Source organism: Podarcis bocagei, assembly GCF_964188305.1.
Source record: "Podarcis bocagei genome assembly, chromosome: 1".
NCBI lineage: Eukaryota > Metazoa > Chordata > Lepidosauria > Squamata > Lacertidae > Podarcis > Podarcis bocagei.
The window spans coordinates 86,555,070-86,579,477 of record NC_138125.1 but is presented as its reverse complement, the minus strand read 5'-3'; the positions used below and the strand labels follow the sequence as shown (position 1 = coordinate 86,579,477).

Here is a 24,408-nt window from a genome sequence, read left to right as displayed (position 1 = left end):
GGCAACAGTGGGAGCGACAAGTTGGGATCCTAATTATCTATTTCTCCTTTGGCAGCACAGTGCCATGCCATCGCCACTGAGAATGGAGCGGAGCGGATAGAGATCACAGCAAGGTGCAGAAAGTCCTTGTAAGGCAAAGAGCTACAGACTGAAATCAAACAGATCCCAGCCCAATTAAACCACAACTTGCTGTATTTCTACACAACACAGAGACACCTTGTGGTCGATTTATATAGTCCCATTTTAATAACTTGCATATGTCCCTGGCTGGCAATTAGTAAGTTTTGTCACTGTTGTTTTTGCTGCAACAGACCAACACGGCTTTTACCCCTCTGGAATTTGTCACTCAGTATAAAATAATGAGCCAAGTTTCACTGTCTACATTCATTCCATGCACCGTGCTCTGCCAACCATTCCTGCTCATTCCACTAAGCAAGTCAGCTGATTCTGAGCTAGTTCCTGACTGGCCTCTCCCCCTATAACTGCCACACCCATTTCCAGTTATCCCTGCTGGAACCTGCACCTGTGCTTTGCTTTTGGCCTTATGCTCCTAGGTCCCAGCAGTTGTATTGTTGCACCCTCCCCACCCTGCGAGTGGTGTGAGATTTCAGGGGTTCCGTTTCCTTGGAATGGGGGACAGTGGAGACTGTGGTGTCTCAATGATATATAGTATGGTTTATTTACACATATATTTACACATACAACCTCAGCCTAAGATGGAGGGGCTCACAGCATTAAAACCCCAAAAGGTCTTGCTCAGTGCTTTTTTCAATAAAAATAGATGCTGGAACCCACCATGAAGTTGTTACAGTAAGTTGCCAGGTAACTCTGAGCAGCCCTGAACAGATGTTGGCTTGACAACAGCTGCATTCAGGGCCCACAGAGGTGCTAAAAACTATGACAAGCTGTCCCCTAGCTGGTTTGGGGGTTGTCCCTGGTTCTGGTGCAGGCCAAATAAATGTGCCCCCGCTTCCCTCATTTTCTTAAGATTCAGGGGTATGACTAGGGCAAATTGGAATGACCCTCGCAAAAACACATGTGAGCGCAACGGTAGAGACCTGTCTGGAAGGCTTACAGCCTGCCACCGCTACACGGGAGACAGACTGAAGACCAAGAAATACAAATTGGCCCCACCCCATAGCTAGGAGTTAGGATGACTCATATATCTTTTTTAAAAGTGTAGACTCGCACAAGCTGGCCAGCTTCTGTTTTGACTTGAAATGTCAAAAAGACATCAGTGTTGTGACCTTTCCTCATAACGGCCTGGGACCGGATCACATCAGTGGCTCACTCAGTATATTCATCTACTCTCAGGCCTATGCCTTGTCATAGGGAGAGACTTCCAAATCTTGTGCAATTTGCAGGGTGGACTTAATCCTGTTTGAGCACTAATGCTGGGGGGAGCCGAACAGGTGCAGGTGTCAGGCCAGGTTGAGGAGGGGATTAGCTGAGAAGACATCCCTGCAGGTGCTCTGCTGTCTCTCTCCACATAATCTGACAAGGGACTAAACTAGTTACCACTAGCAAGGATGATAACATTTATCTGGGGTGCAGGTGGGGTGATGGAATCGCCCAGGCCATGGCAAGTTTCTCCCCTGTGGTGTCATTATTCAGGTGTGTGTGTACTACTGCTCACAGGAGGAACTAAAAGAATTTTCCCCATGCTGTTGGGGGCTACATCTTTTTAAAAACAAAATGAGATACTCTATTAAAGCTACATTCTGGATGCGAGCTAGCCTTGATAAAACTTGACACTGTTTTCCAGAACCTCCCCTCCCCGCTAGCTCTTATGCCTGCTGCTTGAGTGGGGAAATCCTTGTGTGCAGTGATGTGTATCTTATTAGTATGAAAAACTAAGGATTGGGGGAAACATAGTGTGTGTTATTTTAGTTATAACACTGCCACCTTCCTCTTCTTCTCTTGACTGGCAACAGGGGCCACCTGGCTGCATGAGTCTGAATGACACACATGTGTGTAAATGCATTTGCACACCAGGCCTTTTCTCTGATAGTAACACCATTTGCTCACTCAGTTCCTGAGAATGCAGATGATGATTGTCCCAAACCATTTCCATAGCCGGCATTCCTGGCTCTTGTTTCCAGCAGTCCTGGTTTTCCCAGCTGCTGTTTTCCATTGACTTTTAACACCCTCTTGTCACACAGTGGCTTTGCCATCATTTTGAGGTCTGAACTGATGAGGTGCCGTTCTCTCACCTGGCATAGATTTATCATTAGCTATATGGTGAGTGCCAGTTTCCATATGTCCAGGAGAAAGGTAGAGGGTCTCCCCTCAATGAAATCCACATTACCCTAACCCTAACCCCTACCCCTTTTAGCCAAATAATACCCACCTCCTAAATCTGTAGGTAAAACGTCTGCCGCCAAGGGTAGGAAGAATGGAATCTCCCTCCATGCACTGCCACACAGCAGGGCTTAAGGAGCAGGGCTCCTGAATGAGGAAGTGTTGAGTCTTTCTTTTTAAAAACTGAGCAGAGGCTTCAAGGCATCATGTGCTACAGATGATCACATGCACAATGAAACCAGGGCCGTGATAGAGGCTTGAATTTTGTTTCCTCTGCAGAGGCCTAGCTCTGTTCAGAACCTCTTCAGAACCACGTTCAGAATCATGTATCTACATAGAAGGAAGACTTCCTTCCTACGTCTGGCTCCAGCCTTCCTTCTGTTCTGCTGGTGGGACGTGGCATGAAGTGAAAGGTCTTCCCTCGTGTGTCCGGCTTCTTTCTTGTCTTCATTTTCTTCTGGCCTGGTGCTTCAGAGGCCTTCTCCAGCTTCTTCTTCTCATTGGGGGATGGAGGAGGAGGATCAACCGTGATCTGGGGGATGGTAAATGTATGGGTGCGGCTTCCAGGATCCCCCTCGTCGTTCCGTGTGTACTCCAGCTGCTGTGCATCAAAGATGGCCTTTGAGCCAGACAGCCGAAGTTCTGGGCTGTACTGGAAGTCAGGCCGAGATGCGCGCAGCTTCTTCAGTTGGGCTCTGCATTCACGTTCCAGATCACGGTCTGAGATGGGCACGTCATGTACCTGCCAGATACAAGGAAAGCTTTTAGGATATCTGAGGCCTCAAACCTGTAACTTGGGATTTGGAGCCTGCTGCCTAAGGAAAGGGGATTCCCAAGAAGGCAATCTGGAATGGCTGTCATAATGTTAGGAATCTATAAACAGATAGAAAGTGAGGAAGGGAGAAGCAGAAGAATAGTAGCCAATAAACTGAAGGCTTGTTGGATAGAGGCTGCCCAGTCTGAGACAGCAGAGCCAAGCAGATCTGGCAGCTGACACGTGAATGTGTGTGTGTGTGTGTGTGTGTGTGTGTGTGTGTGTGTGTGTACACAGACTAGTGGTTGTGAGCAGATCTCCTTGAGGCAATGTGTTCAGCTGGTGTTGGCCCCAAGAAAGCTTGGCTTTCTTTTTCCTGAAAGGTTGTTTTCAGACAGCCCTTTCCCCATTATTCTGTTGTTTTTATAGGTAACCATACACATAAAAATAAAATTTGGGAGCATGGCAAACACATTCACAAGCACATGTAGCATGTTCATCTTGCAGCCAGGCTTGGCCATGGCTCCCTGTCATAGGATCACAGAGTTGGAAGGGGACTCAAAAGGTGTGAGCATATAAGCTACAGGGCAATCGCCCCATGAACTATGCAGTTGAGGGGTGCCTAGATGAAAGTTTAACTGAAGCTTGACAATTATCTCCTCCCCATGGTCACCCTCACTGGGGCTGCCAATTTCCTTAATCACCTCTCGCTCCTAGGCAGGACCTGCAGTCATTAACATGTGAACATACTTCTTCATGTCTTCCAGCTCTACAATTCAGTGATTTTATGTCATGAAAAGCTTTGCCTGCTTATTTTTGCACATCAGGATTCTGTGAAAGGCATAAGAGCAGGTTTTTTGGCAATCCTAACACACAGAGAGGGAGCCTGCTGTATCTGATGCAGACAGAAACAAGAAAGGGAGCTGCAGGTAATTTAAATGTAGGGCAGGGGCTTGCCTGTTGTTGCTGGACCACAGCTCTCATCACCCCTGGCCATTGGCCATGCTGGCAGGGTGGGGGCGTTAATGGGAGTTGGAGTCTAACAACATCTGAAAGGCCACAGGTCCCCGACCCCAGGTGTAGGGTGATCTCCTGTTGCTGCTGATGGCAATTCAGTAGACTGGGTAAAAGTCCCAGGAAGAGGAGTTCCAGTGGTTTCTACCTCAGCCATGAATGTGTCTTCTTGCAGGAGGTGAGCTGGGATACTGCGCAGCTTCTCCAGGGTCTCCACCACCCCTGCACAGTCACGTAGTTTCTCTGAGGAGCCCAGGGCTAAGCGGATCAACAGCATCCCCACACGAAACAGCACCTTGATCCCTGCAGAAGAAAAATCGGGGCAGAGTTTAGGGCACTCAGATATGGTCAGAAATTCCCTTATACTAGGCCAGGCTACTTGTTTATTAGCCTCAGAAATGTCTCTTCTTCTTGGCAGTCTTGGCCAGAGAACACCTTCCACATCCTCAGCTACCTGACCTTTTCAGCTAGAGGTGGGACCTTTGGTGTAACACATAGCTTAGAGGTAGACAATCCGCCTTGTACACAGAGGGTCCCAAGTTCAATCCCTGGCATCTCCAGGTAGGGCTGGGGAGAGACATCTGTGTGAAACCCTGAAGGGCCATTGCCAGCCATTGTAGGCAAAACTGAGCTAGATGGATGAATGACCTAACTCAGTAAAAGGCAGGTTCCTATGTTTCTATGCTCCAAAACAAACATTCCTCACCTAGGCCTCTGCCAACTCTAACCACTCCATTGAGGCCTTGTGATGTTTCGCCCACAGATTCTCTCCTCCTCCACCCTTTGAATAGGCCCACAAGTCCATGACAGCCACTCACCCTCACTGAGAAAGGCATCCCACACCCTCAGCACCGTGGGAAAGGGCAGGCTGCGGGTAAAGAGGCACAGAAACCACTCTGGCATGTAGAGCAGAGGGCCCACGCCATGCTTCTGCAAGTGCTTAAGTGCCTTGGGGCACACCCGGCGCAGAAGGGCAACAAACACTTCGCTGTCCAGCAACAGCGCTTCCTGCAGGAGAAGGGAGAGAAAATGTCATGGTTAAATATATGGTGGGTCACATGTTCTCAGATACTGTCCCGAAGGACTTCATCCCGCCATAACCCACAAACTCCACCTTTCACATCTTTCAAAATGAATGGCTCTTTCTAATTTGCCAGAAACTGTTTCCGGAGTCTATGCTGCCCATTTTATCTGGCAGAACTCTTGCACCTCAGCAGCTGTGGGACAGGCCAAAAAGCAACTGCTGAAGGTTCCCTCACAGTCATCGCTTTTGAAAGCTGCAGCTCTTGAATCCCTGTCTTTTATTCAGCTATTCAAACATGCAAACGCCATATCTTCAAAATGGTGGTGGCCCTACTAGTACTTGAGATGGAGGCCCTACAAATCAGACCTTTCTCTCCCCTCACCAAGTCAGACCACATCCTAGATCAATCTTCCCCCACCTGGTGTGCTTCAGATGTTGCTGGACGCCTCACAAGTGGCCATGTTATCTGACAACCGCTCTCAGAATATAAGTTTAGGGGTTTCTACACAGCTCTGCCCTCAGTGGGAAATGTCCCTGACTCAGCGTCCCAACTGCCCACTTCCTGTTGCCCCAGGGAGGTCTCTCCTCCTTTCCCCAGTCTATTACCATCTTGGGGCTGTAGTAGCCAGGCAGGTAGCAGTCGCAGATCTGCACCAGGCACCAGAAGGCTTGCTGGAAAGGACAAGTAGGCTGAATTAGTGAAACTTTCAGGCAAATGGGAACTGCTGGGGGTGGGGGTGGAGGCAGGAGGGAAGGGAAAGGAGTGTGACGGGAAGAATGAGAGAAATGATGCTAATAAAGAAGAGGAAGGAATTATGATACCAATAGGAACAAAGGGCATCCCCTCCAAGTGCCATGGAAAATCCCAGACATCCCATTCTTTTTGTGCAATATCTTGGGCGTTGTGATCTTGCATGCTCTCACGCTGCACTCGCCCCCCCCCCCAGTGCTGTTTTGGGGTGAGAGCATGCCCTAGAAGACGCACAAACTTTGTTTTGGGTCAGAAAAAGTCAGACAGTATGTGTAGCTTGGCATGAGACTCACCTCTGCAGGCATGTGCATGAGCAGCAGAGCACCCAGCGGTCCCTGGGCCTGACAGTAACCCTCCTGGGGCCGATATACAGTGTAGGCTTTTAGTAGTTGCAGGAGTCCTTGCTGCCTGTAAGGGAACAGAGGCTTAGAAAGAAGCCTGGAATTCATAGACACAGCCTTACATTTAGTTACACCCATCCAATCCAGCCAGAAAAAGCAAACCTGCTCTACTCTCCTGTTGTCCTACATTAGACCACAGGCCAGATTCAATGAACTGGTCCTGTTAGTGGAAGCCCATGCAAGGACTTCCAGTAGCACAGCAGGGCTTTCTCACCTCCACTCTCCCCAAATCTGCTCTGGAGGGTTGGGGGAACCCCTAGAACAGATTTAGGAGATACATGGGGTAGGAGAGGGGGGAATCACTTGCACTGATGAGACACATTACTCAGCCCTCCTTTGGATACAGCCCTATGTGTACAAACTGCTTTAGACATTTGAATATTAAATAGCTTATAAATACTGCCAATAAATAAATGAATAAACAGAGTTAGCTGCCTTGGAATTGGGCATCCTAAAGAATGTCATTTAGGCACAAGCAACCCTCAATTGCCAGCTCTCATGCTTGTGGAGGAGAGGGGGGAAGGAGGAAAATGAGAAAACAAATGCAGCGTTAAACGTCTCTTCCAAGTGGTCAGTGAAATAGTACAATCCATGGCTTGACCTCATTTCATGTATACACCAACAGCTTTTGAAGCTACCCCGTTCATCCACCCCATCAATGTTCCTTCCTTCCTGCTCTATTTCCTCCTTGCTTTTCACGGCTTTTAAAAGTGGTTCCCCGCACTCCTCTCCTTCTGCTGCAGCTACTATTATTTTGTCCCTCTGCCCACCTATTACCACACTTGATGCCCTTTTCCCCCTCCACACCTTTGTTTTCTAATCACTTCCATCCCAATCCTTGCTAGATCATTCCAATTTGTTTGAAAAACTAAAGCCTAAAATAATTATGAAAAGGAAATAAGTGTATGCATATACAGCTGATGTTCTGTGTGCAGAATATGGATTACTGATTTATTTATTATAGTCCCAGGGCATGCACACTGTCTGTCTGGCCAAGTTCTGGCCATGGTCTGGCAATGCAGGAAGAGTGCTTTGGATCCCTGGTCTTCAAAGGGAGCTGGGTCAGGACCCACTACTGAGTTCCAGCCTGAACTGAGGTGGGTCAGAACAGCAGCACTGCCACCAGGGAAATATATAGCAAAAAGAAGAAGAAGAAATGGGTTCCCAAATGCATGTCTGGGTTAAAGGTGGGTCCCAGGTCCGAAAAAAACTGTTTTGGATGACTCCTTAGATTCCTCCACAAGAGCTGGGTCCCTCTGTTGTCACAACAGTCAGACTAGATGTTATGTACTGAGTTGAATAGGATCCAAACTGAAGCAGTCTGATTGGTCCTAGAACAATAGGATCCAAATTGCAGCAGTCTGATTAGTCCTAGAACAATAGGATTCAGAATGCAGCAGTCTGATTGGTCCTAGAACAATGCAGCAGTATGATTGGTTGGCAGGAACCACCCAATCCTGCTCCAGATAGAAGTGAATCCACAACCTGATTGGCTTACAGTAGAATTCCGGAATTAGCCAATCATGTGCAGCCCATTGTGTAAATAATGTATATAAAGCAGATACTGTGAGGGGACTTTCATTCATCCCTCCTCACCACTATGAGCTGAATAAAGAGCATGAAATCACTTTGCGACTCTGAGTATATTTCACTGGCGACGAAGGTGGGATCCCGCTGAGCTGTCTGCCACACACAGCACCGCAGCACCGCCACCTGCCGCACCGCTGCCTCGCACCGTGTATCCAGGCTTCAGATCCGGGACACAAGGAACTCAGAATGGCAACCGACAGCAGCTTCTCGCCATTCAACCCAGCATCTGGAGACTGGGAAGCGTACGCCTCCCGTTTCACCTTCCTCCTAGAAGCCAAAGGGGTCACCGACGAAGAAGACGCCAAGAAGAGGGCGATATTCTTCAGCGTCTGCGGAGAGGAGACGTTTGAAATCGCCCGGGCTCTCCTTGCGCCTGAAGACGTCGCTACTGTTCCATACAAAACAATAATGGAACAGCTGAAGGGGCACTTTTTGCCGCAGCCCTCAGTGGTGGCTCGTCGAAATGCCTTCTACGCAAAGCGACAAGCCCCTGGGGAAACCATAACTGGGTTTGTGATCTCTCTCCGCCAAGCCGCCCGGTTCTGCAACTTCTCAGAGCTGGAGAACATGCTTCGTGACCGCCTCATCGGTGGCCTGAAGGATGAGAAGCTGCAACGACGCCTCTACGCCAAGAAGGACCTAACGTTCCAGGTCGCTCTAGAGGAGGCCCTGGCAACGGAAGCTGCCGAGAGGTCAACACAAGAGGCACGGCCGAGCCTGCCATCCCAACCGAGGGTCCACCACGAAGACCTCACCGACGACTCAGGATCCGACAGGGAGGAGGTGCACCGAGTACAGCAGCGCACTCAAGCAGCGCACAGACCACAGCTGCCTCGACGAGAAGGAGGAAACTGCGCAAGCTGCGGGGAGAGTCACGAGAGGAGGACCTGCCGTTTCCGCAACGCAGAGTGCAGGCAGTGCAGAAAATTGGGACACATCGCCCGGGTGTGTTGGGCTCGGCCCACCCGACACCAGGCATCAGATGACCAACCCAAGAGCCCCAGGTCCCGGGGCCCAACGCACCAAGGCAACTCGACGGAGCTCACGGACTGCCAGGTATACCAGTTGCCCCACCCCAACGTAGAGAAAATTTATGTAGAGGTACAGATAGAGGGGGCCCCATGCCGCATGGAGCTTGACACGGGTTCAACTCTATCCATAATCTCGGCAAAGACCTTAAGGAAACTGTGTCCTACTGGGGGTCCCAAACTCAGGCCGGCCCCATTCACCCTCCGGGACTTCCAGAAACGTAAGGTCCCCACAATGGGGGTGGGGACCTTCAGGGTGCAATACCGAGGGCGGATGCGGCAACTGGACTTGCTCGTGGTCAAGGGCCCCTACATTAGCTTACTGGGATTGGCATGGTTTGGACCACTGGGGCTAGCTGTCACCGGGGTGAACCACACTACCTTACAAGTGGACGTGGACGCCATATGCAAGGAATTTCCAGGGGTTTTCGATGGGAAATTGGGACAGTATACGGGCCCCCCCCCATTGCGCTACAGCTTGACCCCGCAGTACGACCGGTCAGGCTCAAGGCCCGCCGGGTCCCGTTCGCCTTGAAACCCCGTATAGACGAGGAATTGGACCGACTTGTGTAGCAAGGAATGCTGGAGCCGGTGCCTAATGCCCCCTGGGAAACTCCAATCGTCACACCCGTCAAGCCTAATGGTTCGGTCCGCATCTGCGCGGACTACAAATGTACCATAAACAAGGCCCTCACGGCCCACGCATACCCAGTGCCAGTGGTCAGCCATGTCCTTGCCACCCTGGCTGGGTCGAAAATTTTTGGCAAGCTGGACTTGGCCCAAGCATATCAACAGCTGCCAGTAGATGAGGCCACAGCAGAGGCACAGACGATTGTGACGCACAGAGGAGCGTTCAGGGTAAAGCGGCTGCAATTCGGGGTCAGCGTGGCACCAGGCATATTCCAGAATCTAATGGACTCTTTCCTCAAAGGGATTCCTGGTGTCACCCCCTTCTTCGATGATGTGTTGATTGCCGGGCCCACACCAGAGGAGTTTGAGGACCGCCTCCGCACCGTTCTGCACCGTTTCCAGACGGCGGGTCTCAAGGTGAAGCGGGAAAAATGTCTACTAGGAGTGCCTCAGGTGGACTTTCTGGGATTTATGGTGGACGCAGAAGGGGTCCACCCGACTGGGGACAAGGTACGGGCCATTTGTGATGCCCCAGCGCCCAAGAGCAAGACTGAACTTCAGGCCTTCTTGGGACTATTGAACTTTTACCATTCCTTCCTTCCCCACAAGGCGGCGGTAGCGGAGCCCCTACACAGACTCCTGGACAAGCGGGCCCCTTGGGTGTGGGGCCAGCGCCAGGAGGCCGCATTCCAGGCAGTCAAGGACTTGCTTGTCTCAAACTCTGTCTTGGCACACTTCGACGAGAGGCTGCCGGTGGTGCTAGCATGCGACGCCTCACCCTATGGCATTGGCGCTGTCCTGGGGCACCAACTCCCGGATGGAAGAGAGGTACCGGTGGCGTACTTTTCCCAGACACTCAACGCAACCGAGCGGAACTACTCGCAAATTGACAAGGAGGGTCTGGCAATCGTGAAGGGAGTAAAAAAATTCCATGATTTCTTGTACGGGCGGCCCTTCACCGTGGTGACTGACCACAAGCCGTTGCTTGGCTTGTTTGCCCCCGAAAAGCAGACCCCCCAAGTGCTGTCTCCTCGCGTCTCAGGTGGTCAATTTTCCTTGCCAGCTACCAGTATGCACTGATTCACCGACCTGGGAAGGCGATGGGCCATGCGGACGCCCTCAGCAGGCTACCACTACCGGAAACAGGCCCTGACCCAGCACCTGCACAAGAGGTTATGAGCCTGGAGCTGCTTTCCGACCGCCCCATTCAGGCACAAGAAGTTGCACACCATTCCAAGAAAGATAGGGTCATCTCCCGGGTCCTGGACTGGGTGTGGATGGGATGGCCCAGCAGCAGCCCCGGGCCAGAATTCGCCGGCTACACAACCCGCAAACATGAACTGTCGGCCCACAAGGGGTGCCTGTTATGGGGAAGCAGAGTCGTTGTTCCCCAGCCCCTCCGCAAAAGGGTCCTCACAGCCCTACACGAGACACATCCAGGGGTAGTAAGAATGAAGGCCCTTGCCAGGAGTTATGTGTGGTGGCCGGGGATCGATGGAGAGATAGAGGCCTGGGTCAAACACTGCCAGGCCTGCCAAGAATCCCGCCCAGATCCCCCAAGGGCCCCAGTCCAGTCCTGGGAGTCCGCCCGAGCACCATGGTCACGCCTGCATGTGGATTTCGCTGGCCCCTTTCAGGGGAAAACATTCTTCATAGTGGTGGACTCCTACACCAAATGGCTGGAAGTCGCACTGGTACCGTCCACTTCCACGTCCGCAGCCATCCGGGTATTACGCAGGCTGTTTGCAACCCACGGGCTCCCTGACACTCTCGTCTCAGACAACGGGACTGCATTTACGTCAGGAGAATTCCAAACCTTCACAGCACAGAACGCCATCCGCCACATCCGTTCGGCGCCGTTCCACCCTGCCACCAATGGCCAAGCAGAACGCATGGTGCGGACCACCAAGGACACCCTTCGCCGCATGACGCAAGGGGACTGGGAGTACCGCCTTGCCACATTCCTTCTAGCACAGCACAGCACCCCCAGCTCAACGACTGGCCGGAGCCCCGCTGAACTACTAATGGGTCGGCGCCTTGCAATCAGATTGGACCGCCTTCACCCCGATAGAGCTCAGGATGAGGTAGTGGTGGGGGAAGGCAGGAACCCCCGGAACTTCGAGGCCCAGGACCCAGTGTACGCAAAGAATTTTGGGGCAGGCCCAGCATGGGTACCCGCCACAGTCACCAGGGTCACTGGCCCAGTGTCATACGAGGTGCTAACGGATGGGGGGCAATGCTGGCGCCGCCACTGCGACCAGATACGACGACGATTCCCGGGAGAAACCCAGGAGGAGGACAGGTCAGAGGAGTCCCAAGGGAACAGCGGGGCAGTGAGGTCCATAGAGCAGGAGGGGCCAGCAGGAGAGGCAGAATCAGTAAATACAGAGAGGACCCGTGAGGCCGAAAGGACACCAGAACCAGAACCACGACTGAGTGAGCCGGTTGCACCAGACCAAACAACCCCATCACAGCCAGCATCCTTGGAACACGAGCCAGAACCTGGAGCCCGGACCAGGGAACACCCCAGGCCGCAACGCACACGTAGGCCGCCGGCGTACCTCGAGGACTATGAATGCGACCTCCCGGGCAGGACTGGAACTTAGAGGGGAGGGGTGTTATGTACTGAGTTGAATAGGATCCAAACTGAAGCAGTCTGATTGGTCCTAGAACAATAGGATCCAAATTGCAGCAGTCTGATTAGTCCTAGAACAATAGGATTCAGAATGCAGCAGTCTGATTGGTCCTAGAACAATGCAGCAGTATGATTGGTTGGCAGGAACCACCCAATCCTGCTCCAGATAGAAGTGAATCCACAACCTGATTGGCTTACAGTAGAATTCCGGAATTAGCCAATCATGTGCAGCCCATTGTGTAAATAATGTATATAAAGCAGATACTGTGAGGGGACTTTCATTCATCTCTCCTCACCACTATGAGCTGAATAAAGAGCATGAAATCACTTTGCGACTCTGAGTATATTTCACTAGACAATCACTGGGCTCGATGGGGCAAAGAATCTGACTTGGGCTAAAGCAGTTTTCTATGCCAGCAGCATCAGAGAAAAATAAGAACCCAGTCTTAGTACATTAGATAGTACTAAAATGATAATGATGAAACAAGGTAGCTAAAATGACAAGAGGAAACAAAATGACGTAAGAGGAAGCAAAAAACAAAGAGGAAACAAAAAAATAAAAATAAAAAGAAGTTCGAACTACGTATGGGTTGAACTATGTCAGCTGCATGTAGGAATAAAGGCTCTTTGGCTCCCCCTAGAGGAAATGAAATAAAAAGAGAAACAGGGCTCCCTTGGGTTGGTTACTATATAGCATCACACGGTCCCCTTGTTCCAAGCGGAAATCGCAACCTGTACTTCATAGAAAGCTTCAGTCTGTTTCAGAAGACAATGAAACAGGGCTTCCCATATGCAGCCTTCCCCCTGCCTCTGATCACATGCCAATATATCCAAAAGGAAACAAGTTCATGTTACCTGTGAGGAGGAGGGGAAAGAGAGAGAGAGAGAGTGCGCGCTATGCTAGCACAGATAGCAGTGCAGTACAGATTAGGTACTCTGAGGCTGAAATCCTATTTGGACTCAGTGAGGCTTGCTTCTGCATAGACATGTATAGGATTGCACTGTTAGCCTGACAGGGAATCTGTGGCCATGCATATGTTGTTTGACTTTCAAAACTCACCAGCCCCAGCCAGCATGGCTAGGGTCAAGGGTCATATAGTGGGAGTTGTCGCCCAACAACATCTGGAGGGCATCAGCTTCCCTGCCCCGCAGCTACAGGGTGATAGATTGTGTGCAAGTATTTAACTGTGGCTGAAATAATTATACTCTAATGATCTAATGATTTTGATATTTGTTTTGTTTGTGTTCTGTCTTCAAGGTTTCTGGGAGATTCAAACTGCGCTGGATGTGCTCTCGAGTGCAACCCACCTTCCCCGGCTGCCTACAGGTAAATAAATGTCCATTACGAACATCAGGACTGCCTGGCTGCTAATTTATGTTTGTCTCCTCCAGCCTACTGTCTCTGCCGCAGGTCCGCCAGACGCCCCTGAAAACTCACAAACAGGGCATCAGCATGGTGACAATTCCCTCTTGTGTGTCTCCATTAATATTAATGGCATAAGAGTGTGTCTTTTGCAGCCACGTTTAGAAAGGCAATACAGGTACAATTTGCTGTTTTGTCTCTGGAGGGAACTTAGGCAACTTGGCTGCTGCTGGCAAGGCCTTCCAGGTTGTGATCTCATGGACAGAGTTCTCATTCACAAGACTGTGTGTGTAAAGTGTGCACCACCCAGTGGTGGAGGAAGCTGCTTGGGCGCCTGGGGCGGGGCGAGCTGCCCAAAGGGGTGGGGCACACCATGGGGCCTCCAGAGTCTGCCTGTCTCCTCCCACTCTGTTGCCCTACAGCTGGGGGGAGACAGCAGGTGGACTGTTTGGGCAGCGAGGAGCCTGCGCCTGCCCAAGCCACCGCGTCTCTCCCAGGCGAGATGCATGGTTTGGGCACGCTGCAGGTCCCACGGTGAGTGCTGCTCGGCATTTTGTCACCCCCAGTGGTGACACCCGGGGCCAGCCACACCCACTGCACGCCCCTTCCTCTGCCCCTGCCTCCAGCCACAGGTTTGCTTTCCTTTGTGAGGCTCTCCTGTAACTCACAACATGTGCTAGAACTTCAGGCTTGGAAATTTGCGCATTTCACTTCCCTGCTATCAAAGCCAGGGAAATGAAACTGTAATAGGAACATAGTAAGCTGCCATGCATCACATCAGGCTGCTTGCCCATCTAGCCCACTATTGTCCACTTTGACAGGCAGTTCTCCTGGTTCTCAAGCAAATATCTTTTCTATCACCTGCTACCTAATGCTTTTTAACTGGAGATGCCAAGAGATACTCTGCCGCTGAACTATGGTTCCTTTCTCAAACAGGGAGATTGTGGGCAGGGTTCAACAAAATAGTTGCATGTGCGCACAAGGATGACAAAGTACAAAGGAATTCCGCCTCCCCCGGCCATCTCCAGATCTGCTCTGAAGGGTTCGAAGCAGCCCTGGAACAGATTTAGGGAGTGCACAGAGGGACCAAAGGGGTAAGAATGTCCCATTGCACAAGGAGAAATTCACTTGAGTGTGAACAACCCCATGTCTGCACCTAGGCAACTGGAGAATGGTAGAGTACACCCACTCAAGAATTCTGCTTAAATATAAAAGGAAAAGGAACACCAAAACTGTTTTGTTGTGGTAATGAGTGTCAGAAGCCCATTTACTAGTATTTGTCCAGTTTTGTTTTCATTTAAAGTTTGGATGTGTGCTCCCCTGTTCAAGTTCTACAGCAAGATTCCATGAAACCTCCACATTAAATGAAGCAGCACAGCCAGCCTAGCCTTCTTTCACTTTCATATGGCTTACAGAAGAAGCATGTTTACATTTTATTTTAAAAGTGTTTCTTATGCTGCATTCAGGAAACTTGACTTGCTGAAAGACCCTCCATTCAACTTCACACCTTTTAAACCCTATGGTAGTCTATTCAGAAATTAATCTGCCTCTCCTGTTCACATTATTAGCCCTTCACTTACCCAGGCCCTTCAGGGGACAGAAACATCTCATGGAAAGGGAACTGGCGATGAATGTCCTTTCTGATGGTCTCCACCCATTGAGGATCACCAGGTATCTCCTGCAGCTCCTACAACAACAAACTACTTTCAGAATGACCTGGATAGAAGGGTTACAAGATTCAGGAGAGATCACACACACACAGACAAACACACAAACACACAAACACACACACACACACACACACACACGAGAGGGGGGTGGGAGAGAGAGAGAGAGAGAGAGAGAAAGAAAGAGAGATAGATACACAGATGCTCAAGACACAGACTATTCCTGAAGGAAGTACATATGGTTCCAACTTTTTTAGCCGCAAACAGACCTAGATAACTTTTGTTGTTGTTTCAATCTACATTTTACCAAAATTGCTGGGCTTTTCATCTGCTGCTGCTTTAGTTTTGTAATTGGGCTGTTTGGGATGTATTTAAACATTGTTTCAGATTGCTTTTCCATAGATTGTTTGTGAGCTGCCTTGAGAAAGCTTTGCCCTGAAAGGCAGTAAGTATATGAGTTGATTAAATAAGTGGAAACATGCAAGGGAATAAACAATGACAAGCTCAAGGTTTCCTTCCAGCCAGAATGAAGAACAGCAAGTTTAACAGCCCAATCCTATGCATGTTGACTTAAATCCCATTATCTTAAAGGAGACTTACTTCAAGGTAATTGTTTGTAGCATTATACTGCACTGCACAGCATTCCTTACTTGCTATGAGAACTGCTCTTGCCATAACTATGTCTGGGCAGCCACCAGATGATAATGTAAAATATCCAATCTCAGCCAGTAAGAGCAAGGTGATGGGTTGCCCAACGAACCATGGAATGAAATGAGGGTTTACAGGGAGAGGACATGGAAGAAGAGGATGAGGAGGTGAGTAATGGCAGAAACTGCAGCAAGCAGAGACCTACAGGAATGTCAGAGTGCAAGCACAGCTGCACGAGATGTGACCTCACCTGGTACTTTCCGGGGTTCCTCATCATTTTGGCTTGTCCTCCACACAGCAGAGGCCAACAGCGGACACGTAAGGATGAAGGGATCCCCTTCCGGCATAGCAGCTTTACCTGAGCCAACAGACCTCATCAGCAAAACAGTGATCCTGTACAATGCTCCATCATAAGGTGGACCCAAATGTAGGCCCATCATAGAGCCAGTCAAGGCTGGGGCCAGAGATAGCTGGCAGGTGTCCATCTTGTTTCCCATGCCTTTTAACATCCACATGAAACCCCTGAATGAGGGTCAAGTGCAGATTTAGGGCAAGGTGTCATTGGTATGTGGTTGATGATGATTCCCAGCTCTGTTTCTCCTTTACATTTCATTTTGTTGAGGCTGCAGAAATGCTAGATTGGCGTCTGGGACCAGGAATGGACTGGAATCATTTATTTTGAGAGTATATATTGGATTCATTTATTTTGAGAGTATATATTGTCATTTCATACAACATATAACATGGTACTGTACAACAATATATACAATAAAATATAAACCACAATGAAATAAGTAAAAAAAAAAAGGTATATGTTAGGAGATCAATAAACTAAACCTCAATCTCCTTGACAAGATGGAGGTACTGTGGATATGTGGTTTATCAATCAGAGGAGGTGGTATTCAACCTGGTCTGAATGGGGTTGCACTCTTTCCCTAAACAGGAATGGTTAACCTATGGTCCTCCAGATGTTGCTAGACTACAACTTCCACCAAGCTTGAACCATAGTTCTGCCATGATCTCTTCTCACTGTGCTAGTATTTGGAGGAAGATCAGGGAGGGTGGATTTAAAAATGCTGGTGAATACCCTTACTAGGGGAGGAGCATAACTCCAAAAACGTGGAGCAAATTCTCATTGTGTAGGCAGAATATGGGCTGTTGTTCTTTGTCTATGAGTCAGTGAGAGAAACTCCTTGTGAACGTTATTTTCTGATCCTAATGGGACTCATCAAATGCTCCATTTAAAGAGGATAGCAGTATCAACAATAAAGCAAATTATCTCCAATTTCCTCTTACCTTTCTGTAACGCCGGGCCATGGTTTTCTCCCAATGACTTGTCATCTCCAGCCACTTGGTCTCACGGTGCCGGATGAGCTCAACTGTGGGCTGCCCTAGGCTATATGTGGGAGAAACAAGAACAAGGCTGAAGACATCTTCCTCTTCCCTCACTTATTGGCCACTTTCTTTTTTAACGCATCCATCATGTCTCATTAGATGCACCTAGCCAATCTTACAATGTTTAATTTATTGAGGGCTGCTTATAATTTATTTTAGTGCATTTTAAAATTATTTGCAATTCATCTAGAGGCTGCTAGGTATTAGGCAACAAACGAATTAAATAATACTAATGTAAAAATGAGGCAAGTTGTCATTCCTTCAGATCCACCTCAGAACCACTTTCCTTTGAGGTGCAAATGCAAAAATGGCCACTACTACAGGGAGCTACTTTAGAAAAAGCACACTCATTGCCACCCACAGAGACAGGCCTCAGGATGTTGATGATCTTGAGTTCTGGGCAGCTTCCTATGGATTTAGTGGTCCTGAGCGATGTAAGACCTTAAAAGTAAAAAAACAGCACTTTTAATTGGGCCTGGAAACAAATCAGAAGCTAACATTGTAATGTCAGAACCAGTGCTCAGGGCCGTCTTAAGCATATCTGGCGCTGTGGTGCAAAGATCCCTCCGGCGCCCCCCCCCCCGCAACTCCAAAACAAGGGAGGGGGCGGTGGGAAATGTCCTCTGCCTCCCCCACTGCCCTGATCCTGGCCTGGTGGCAGCGATCAAGCAGGAAAACAATGCTGGCGGACATGCTGTCTGGCATTGGGGCGCCAGAGAAGGCAGCCCAGGAAGGCTGCACACCGCCTTTCGCCAGGAAGCAGGAGGAGGACAATGACCAGAAGCAGGGCCGTCTTTAGCAGATGCAGAAGCTTGGGAGCAAAGCCGCCCGCCCGCCATATAGTTGGCAGGGCACAGCTGGCAGGCGTGCAGGGAAAGGGGAGGCTGCTGGCAAAGCCGCACAGCTCCCCCACTCATTTGGGCACCCCGAGAGGCTGCGCCCTGGTACAACGAACCACTAAGACCAATGGGAAAGATGGCTCTGCCAATGCTATATATTCACATCTTTTTGTCCCAGTTATGGATCTACCCACCATGCTCTGCTCTGTTTGTGATTTCCAAACAGTCAAAGGCAGCCCCATGCACTTCAGGTCTGTGGGATCCACTTTGGGTTTTTCTCTTAGAACCCCGAGGCCCATCAGCTGGAACTCAGTGCCAAATAGTGACTCAGGCAGGCAGGCATATGCTAAGAATTAAGAAGCAGGATGTTTCTGAGCACATGCTCAGCCTAGGAACTTGTGAGCAGTAGTAGAACCAACTTCACATGTCCCTTTTCACAAAAATCTGTTCCTGTTTCCTTCCTCTGCTTTTCTTTTTCAGAAGCCTAATCAGAAAGGAGAAAGCTCTTCTATTGTTGCCAGCTCTTGCTGATCTACTGCAGATTAGCCAGAGATCTACCAGTTGATCCCGATCTACTTTCTGCCCTATCGGTTTAAGTTCTAACTGTAATTAGTAAGCAAATACAGAGCAGTCCTAAACAAATAATGTAATGAGCAAGTAAACACTGATTAAATCTTAAAATATGTTTGGGGAGTTGGCTACTTGGTTTCTCCCCTACCCCTCTAGAGAAATATTCAGTTTTGTAGATCCAGAGACACAGCATGGCTCCTTACAGTCCTGTTTTTATGTGTCATGTTCCTTGAGTGACAGAGAAATGCACTGAAAATTGTGGAATGAAAAACGGGAAGACATGTTAGCATCCTGCAAGCAAATCAGGATGAAGCATCACTGTCATTGTAACTAAACAAATCAGAAAGAATGTTAAATAAAGGCTGGATATTATCTAACTTCCGCGTAAGCTTTGTGCAGGCAAATCAGGATGAATGTTCAATAAATAGATGGTCAGAAGCAGCCTTTTAATAAATTTGACTTTCATGCTCTCTTTCCCAGGAAGAAAACTGTACATTGACCAGGAAGAAGGGATAAACTTTTTATCTTTAACAGGAAAGTCTCAGCATCTCACTAAACTCCAGTTTTCTATGATCCTTGGGGGAAGTTATGAAAGCTAAAGTTGTATTAAGTTGCATCGAAACTGATGCAGATTTGCAGTGTAGGTGTCAAACTGATGTAGATTTGCAGGGCTTCTGAATCTCCTGTGCAGTACGCCCTGCACGCAGGCAAGCTGAAGAAACCTTGTCACTAACCACTGTAACCACCCCTGTTGTCATGGCGCACAAGTTGTCATGGACACAGTGAGAGGATGTGGCCACTCATGATTGCTATAACAGGAAGTGTTAGTTCATAGGTAGGCAGAGACATTTTCCTATGGAGGCTTCTCCTTCTACCTTACAGTAAATCTTAACATTTGGTCCATTGCTCATTCCAGCCCAGTCTTTATAGCCCTGTTACAAGTTGGACTTCAAGCCAGCTAGAGAATCTATCTAGTATTAATATGCATACATAAGTAATATTGCAGAGAGCTCCCGAGACGACTTTGCATTGCATTGTTTCATTTATTTATTTATCCTACTTGTATACCACGTAATCATTTACGTATCTAAGTGGTGTACCTAAAAGTAAACCACAGAAAATGGGACAAACATTAAAGGGTGAGCTATGTAGAAGTAAGGGAGGGAGGTGGGCAATCTGTTTCCACCAAGACTTGATCTCCCCACTCTCTACTAGTTACCTAAATTCTAGACTGCAAGCAACAATGATTGGGTTAATTTCTCTTGAGTTCCATTATGCAAAAAGTCAATCTGGATTGCTTTTTAATTTGCTCCGCACCACTTCCTGTCTTTTCCAATACATGCAACCACTTTGCTAAGCAGTTTTAACCCTGCACTGAAAATATTCCTGGAGTATTGAAGCTTGACAAATGAAGCCTATGGACTGCATCCCCTCTACATCTTAGAAGTCCTTGTTTCAAATTATACCATTCCAATCAACAACATCTATCAACCTCACCTACTCCAGCCATTTCCCCATTGCAAATAACTGTAATAAAATAAAGATGGGGATTTGATGGGGATTTAAGGAAGGGAACTGACCAGGCAGAAAACAACAACACATGGGCCTGTTTCTATATGACTGCAAACAAATTATATATTTAAAGCACATTTGAAGCACATTCTTTCCCTCAAAGAATTCTGGGCACTATAGTTTACCCTTCACAGAGTTACAATTCCTAGGACCCCTTAGCTATCTACAGTGCCCAGAATTCTTTAGTTTTCCAACTATCCCCTGGGGTTTTCCTGTTAAGCATTAGGCCTATGAAGAATTCAACCTTGAATAAGTTAACTACTGAATAAGACCTTATCAATTTCAAGACAAGAGGGGAGTTTTGCAAGAAATGAGATTTCAGATTGCCTCAAGATTGCCATTAGAGTACACATGAAGCAGGTACATCTCCAGTTTGTCGCAGTTTGTATAGTTTCACCAAGGAAGGTCAAAATAACACAGAGAATGCTGAATAAAGTTTGGAGAAAAATTATTTGGGGTGATACAGGGTCATATAATACTTTGAATATGTTGGGCTATGACCAATGTCTGCAGCAGAGAGAGCCAGGAAGATCATATGTAATTATATAACAAGAAAAATTCATAAAGAAATAACTAGATAATGAGACGAATTGATGACACCAATTGTACAATTGGCCAATACGTTTTTCATGTAAATATGCTGAACCGTAGAAGTGTTAACAGGTATCAAATTTTGAATCTGTGATTATTATCTGTTTCCCTAGGCAATAGTCACTGTCCTGCTCCAGCAAATGAGATATACATATGGAAACAGGCCTCCATGTTCCCAGTTAACAAAGATGCAGATGAGAAGAGCACATCTGTCACAATGGTTAGAGAAGCCCCACTGATCTGACTGGATGCATTTTTGCTAGTTCTATGGATTGTTTGAGCTGAGCCAAGATTTCTGTCCTCCTACATCAGGGACAGGAAGCTTATGGCCCTCCAGATGTCGCTGGAATCCAACCCTAACCATTGGCACTGCTGGTTGGGGCTAATAGGATTGGAGTCGACAGCATCTGGAGAGTCACATGTTCCTACATAATAAACCTGGGACCACACTATAGGTTTATTGTGTCTTTAATATTTTGTTGGGAGCCGCCCAGAGTGGCTGGAGCAACCCAGTCAGATGGGTGGCTTATTATTGTTGCTGTAATTATTATTATTGTCATCATCATCATCATCTATTATGTGTTGTGAATTTCTTTCTGTAGAAAAGGGAAGGAAGACTAGGAATGGAAAGATGAAGGAAGGTTTAGAACTAAGTACCAGGGATCTTGACCCCTTTTCATCCTCTCCATAAATAAAACCCATTCCTAGTCTCCCAAATAGCCACAATTCACTTAAATAAAATATGAGAGTGGATCACATTCCCTGATCCATTCTTCTTCTTTTTCATTTCACAGAGCTACCTAAACAAAACTGGAAGCAATAATTATATGTTTCTTCTCCTTGGTTTTAAATCACATTTCTTGCTAATTAAATTAAGGATTATTATTCTGGGATCTGTGGACCCAGATGAGAACGAGAATATGCTTCAGAAGGATGATGCTCATCACATTCCAGAAACCTGTGCCTGCCTTTACAAACAAGCAAGGATCTACAAATGATAATGCTGGGGAATAATGTGTCCCACCATCTTGAAAACTGCTACCATGCAGAGGTATTCAATGTCATCTTCCAAAAAGTGCTGCTTCACCCTCTCCCAAAGCTTCCTCCCCCTTTTCCCCATGGTCTTTGCAACAGAAAGCCTGCCTTACCCATTCTGGAGGCTACTGCCCCCGATGAAGCCATAGCGATCAGCTTGGCGATATGGAGGCATCCCATTCAGCTCGGAGTCGGAGCCCAGAGAGCTGGCATCATCGTTCAGGGATAAATCAAAGGCATCTGGCAAGTCAGCCGCAGCTTGGCTCACATCAGGGAGCTCTTTGGAAAGAGTGAGGTCCGACATCCTTCTGTCTGAGAACAGCACCCTTATCTCAGGTTAGTTGCTACTGCACCCTTGACTTCACATCTGAATAATGAGAAACATGGAGCTGCGTCTATGACTGGGCCCCTTCTCAGTACTCCTGTGACTCTAGTTCCCCACAAAGCTCTGTAAGCTATTTCCTCCCACAACCATTTCCTGATGCAACTGACAGCACCCAGAGCTCTGCAAAGTGAACAGGGCAAAGGGGGCAGGGAGAGAGAGAATTGTGGGGAGCTGAAAATATGTGGGAAGCTAAACACTAGACAGCTTCCTACAGAAAGACTTGGAAGGTAGCCAACACCCCCAGCGAATGGCCTTACCTTCTTTCACCTGCTCCCCATGTACAAACATAGCCGTACTCCAAGTCAAGCTGTTGGCCATGTTACTTAGCACACTCTAAACTGACTGGCAACTGAATTCAATGTGTCCTCAGCCTGGGTTTTCCCAATCCTAGGTCTGGCACTGCAGTCACTATACCACTATGTTGAAAAATGTGTGGTTAAAGTGAACACCTCTATACGCAGTGGTGGCTAATGCTCATTGAGACTGGTAGGGCAGAAGGCTGGGAGCCCAACAGTAGGTGGAGGTAGAGTCAATGTTAGGTGGAGCTAATTGAATCTAGTTTTGCTCCCACATTCATTCCTGCTGGGCAACACTGATGCTAAAGAAGAGGAAGCTGACAGCTATTCCTACCATCCCTGGGCTGGGTGTAAGTAGGCAGGTAGGCTGAGGACAGACTGAGGTTGCACCCAAAAGGACTAGCTTCCACTGAATTTATGACAAAACCACTGGTTGGTATACAAAATGGACCCAGTGTGGCACGTGAAAGAATCCAGCTGGTCTGGATCATTTAGAGATCAGTCAGAAACAAGTGTGTGCTACTCCTGCCTTAGCTGCAACCACTCAGCCAAACGAATGAGGCTGCAATCTCTGGGGAAGGCTGTGTTTACAGACATAGTTCCCAGTGGTGTGCGTGTGGCGTCATGATTTGGAAAGTCACTGGCCTGAGTCACTGACTGCATAAACAACCACCCAGCACAACATTATTGGCTAGAAGATGCTGAAAACAATAGCTTCAAGTTCTCTGACCAAGCCTCCCTCACCCCACCCATTTTGGTAATGAGAGGCAGGAACTAGGGTAGCAAAAGAGTTCTTCTTCCATACCAGGGCTAGTCAATGTGGTGCCCTCCAGATGTTGTTGGACTACAACTCCCATCAGCCTGTCAACATAGCCAGTGGTTAAGAATGAAGGGAGTTGGGAGTCCAGCATCTGGAAACCACAGAGTTACTGCCCTGTTTAGTGCTGCAGCAGCATAGGCACTGCTCCCTAGGAGCCATGATTTCCCTGTAATACTTACTGAATTTGGGGTTTATATATTTCAACTGGACTTGGAAAAGCCCTCCTATGCCAGCTTCACACAAATCCCAAATGGAAGGCAGTTATTTATAGGCACATGTAGATCAAAAGATCACAAATTTGGGTGTATTTTTTCATGCAGCACTCAATCATAGCTCCTCAATCTAGTGAATACAGAAAATGAAAATTGTATAAATGTCACGTGCACATAAACGGCTAAACAAATAAATGCCTTCCATGTGCTTATTTTGTAATCTGTGAAGCTGCAGCCTGGCCTATACTCAAGAAAATCTATTAAGAAGTATAGATTCAGGTTTGCCCTCCTCTCTTGGCATAGAGTCCTATGGCTCCAACTACTTTCCGTTCCTCAGAATTGGGGAAACTACAACCTGGAAGTGGAACGAAAATTTCCACTCTTAGCAGATTCTCATAAAAAGCAGCTGGAGAGAGGCCAAATGCAAAGCCCCGATTTGGACTTTAGTGGGTTTATATCCTACTATAGTGGTGCACCACATCAATGTTGGGTTTCCTGACTCCAATCCTCAGAAAACAGGGACACTATTCTACATCTGTAGAATGTCCCTATTTTCTGAGGAATGTTGGAGGGTTAATCTTCCTATCTGTAAATGGGGTGGGGGTGGGTGGGAGATGGGGACTGACCTCACAGGTTAGTCGTGGAAGTGAACACGTTAAAGCGTTGCTCATGTTTTCTTTTACAGTACATAGATACAGTATACGTATCCTCTTGGAAATAAGAACTATGGGAAGCTCAGCGTTCCGGGCACTTGGGACGCCGTTTCCTCAGCCGCCTTAGGGAAGGCTCTGGGGCTGGAAGAGAGAAAGGCCGCCGCTTCCCTCTTTGTGGGGAGAGGCCACGGCTCGCGCAGTCGCAGCTCGCCGGCTCCAGGGCGCGCGCTGATC

The 24,408-nt window shown here is 48.2% G+C and overlaps 1 protein-coding gene across 4 annotated transcripts; it reads right to left on the bottom strand.

Annotated features, from left to right (window-relative positions):
- Positions 1 to 223: 223 nt before the first annotated feature.
- TBC1D10C (TBC1 domain family member 10C) lies at positions 224 to 24,338 on the bottom strand. 4 transcript variants are annotated; one of them, XM_081169141.1, is made up of 10 exons: positions 24,247 to 24,338; positions 21,922 to 22,175; positions 17,103 to 17,202; positions 16,057 to 16,164; positions 15,072 to 15,178; positions 6,138 to 6,252; positions 5,700 to 5,765; positions 4,888 to 5,077; positions 4,218 to 4,372; positions 224 to 3,043 (listed from the first exon to the last, which is right to left on the bottom strand). In XM_081169141.1, the coding sequence occupies exons 2-10, from the start codon at positions 22,110 to 22,112 to the stop codon at positions 2,624 to 2,626; spliced, it is 1,452 nt and encodes a 483-aa protein (XP_081025267.1). In that variant the 5' UTR covers positions 22,113 to 22,175; positions 24,247 to 24,338; the 3' UTR covers positions 224 to 2,623. The 4 variants fall into 4 exon arrangements, with proteins under 4 accessions (XP_081025267.1, XP_081025266.1, XP_081025268.1 ...); XM_081169140.1 differs by lacking the exon at positions 24,247 to 24,338 and adding an exon at positions 23,489 to 24,110; XM_081169142.1 differs by lacking the exon at positions 24,247 to 24,338 and adding an exon at positions 22,451 to 23,482.
- Positions 24,339 to 24,408: the final 70 nt, after the last annotated feature.

Bases quoted from the DNA above. Each gene is read 5' to 3' on its own strand.
- TBC1D10C (XM_081169141.1), bottom strand. From the start codon at position 22,112: ATGTCGGACCTCACTCTTTCCAAAGAGCTCCCTGATGTGAGCCAAGCT. The intron at 15,179-16,056 runs GTGAGGTCACAT...TTGTTGTTGTAG, and splicing joins GGAACCCCGGAAAGTACCAG to GAGCTGCAGGAGATACCTGG. The intron at 3,044-4,217 runs GTAGAAACCACT...TGTATCTGGCAG, and splicing joins AAGACACATTCATGGCTGAG to GTACATGACGTGCCCATCTC.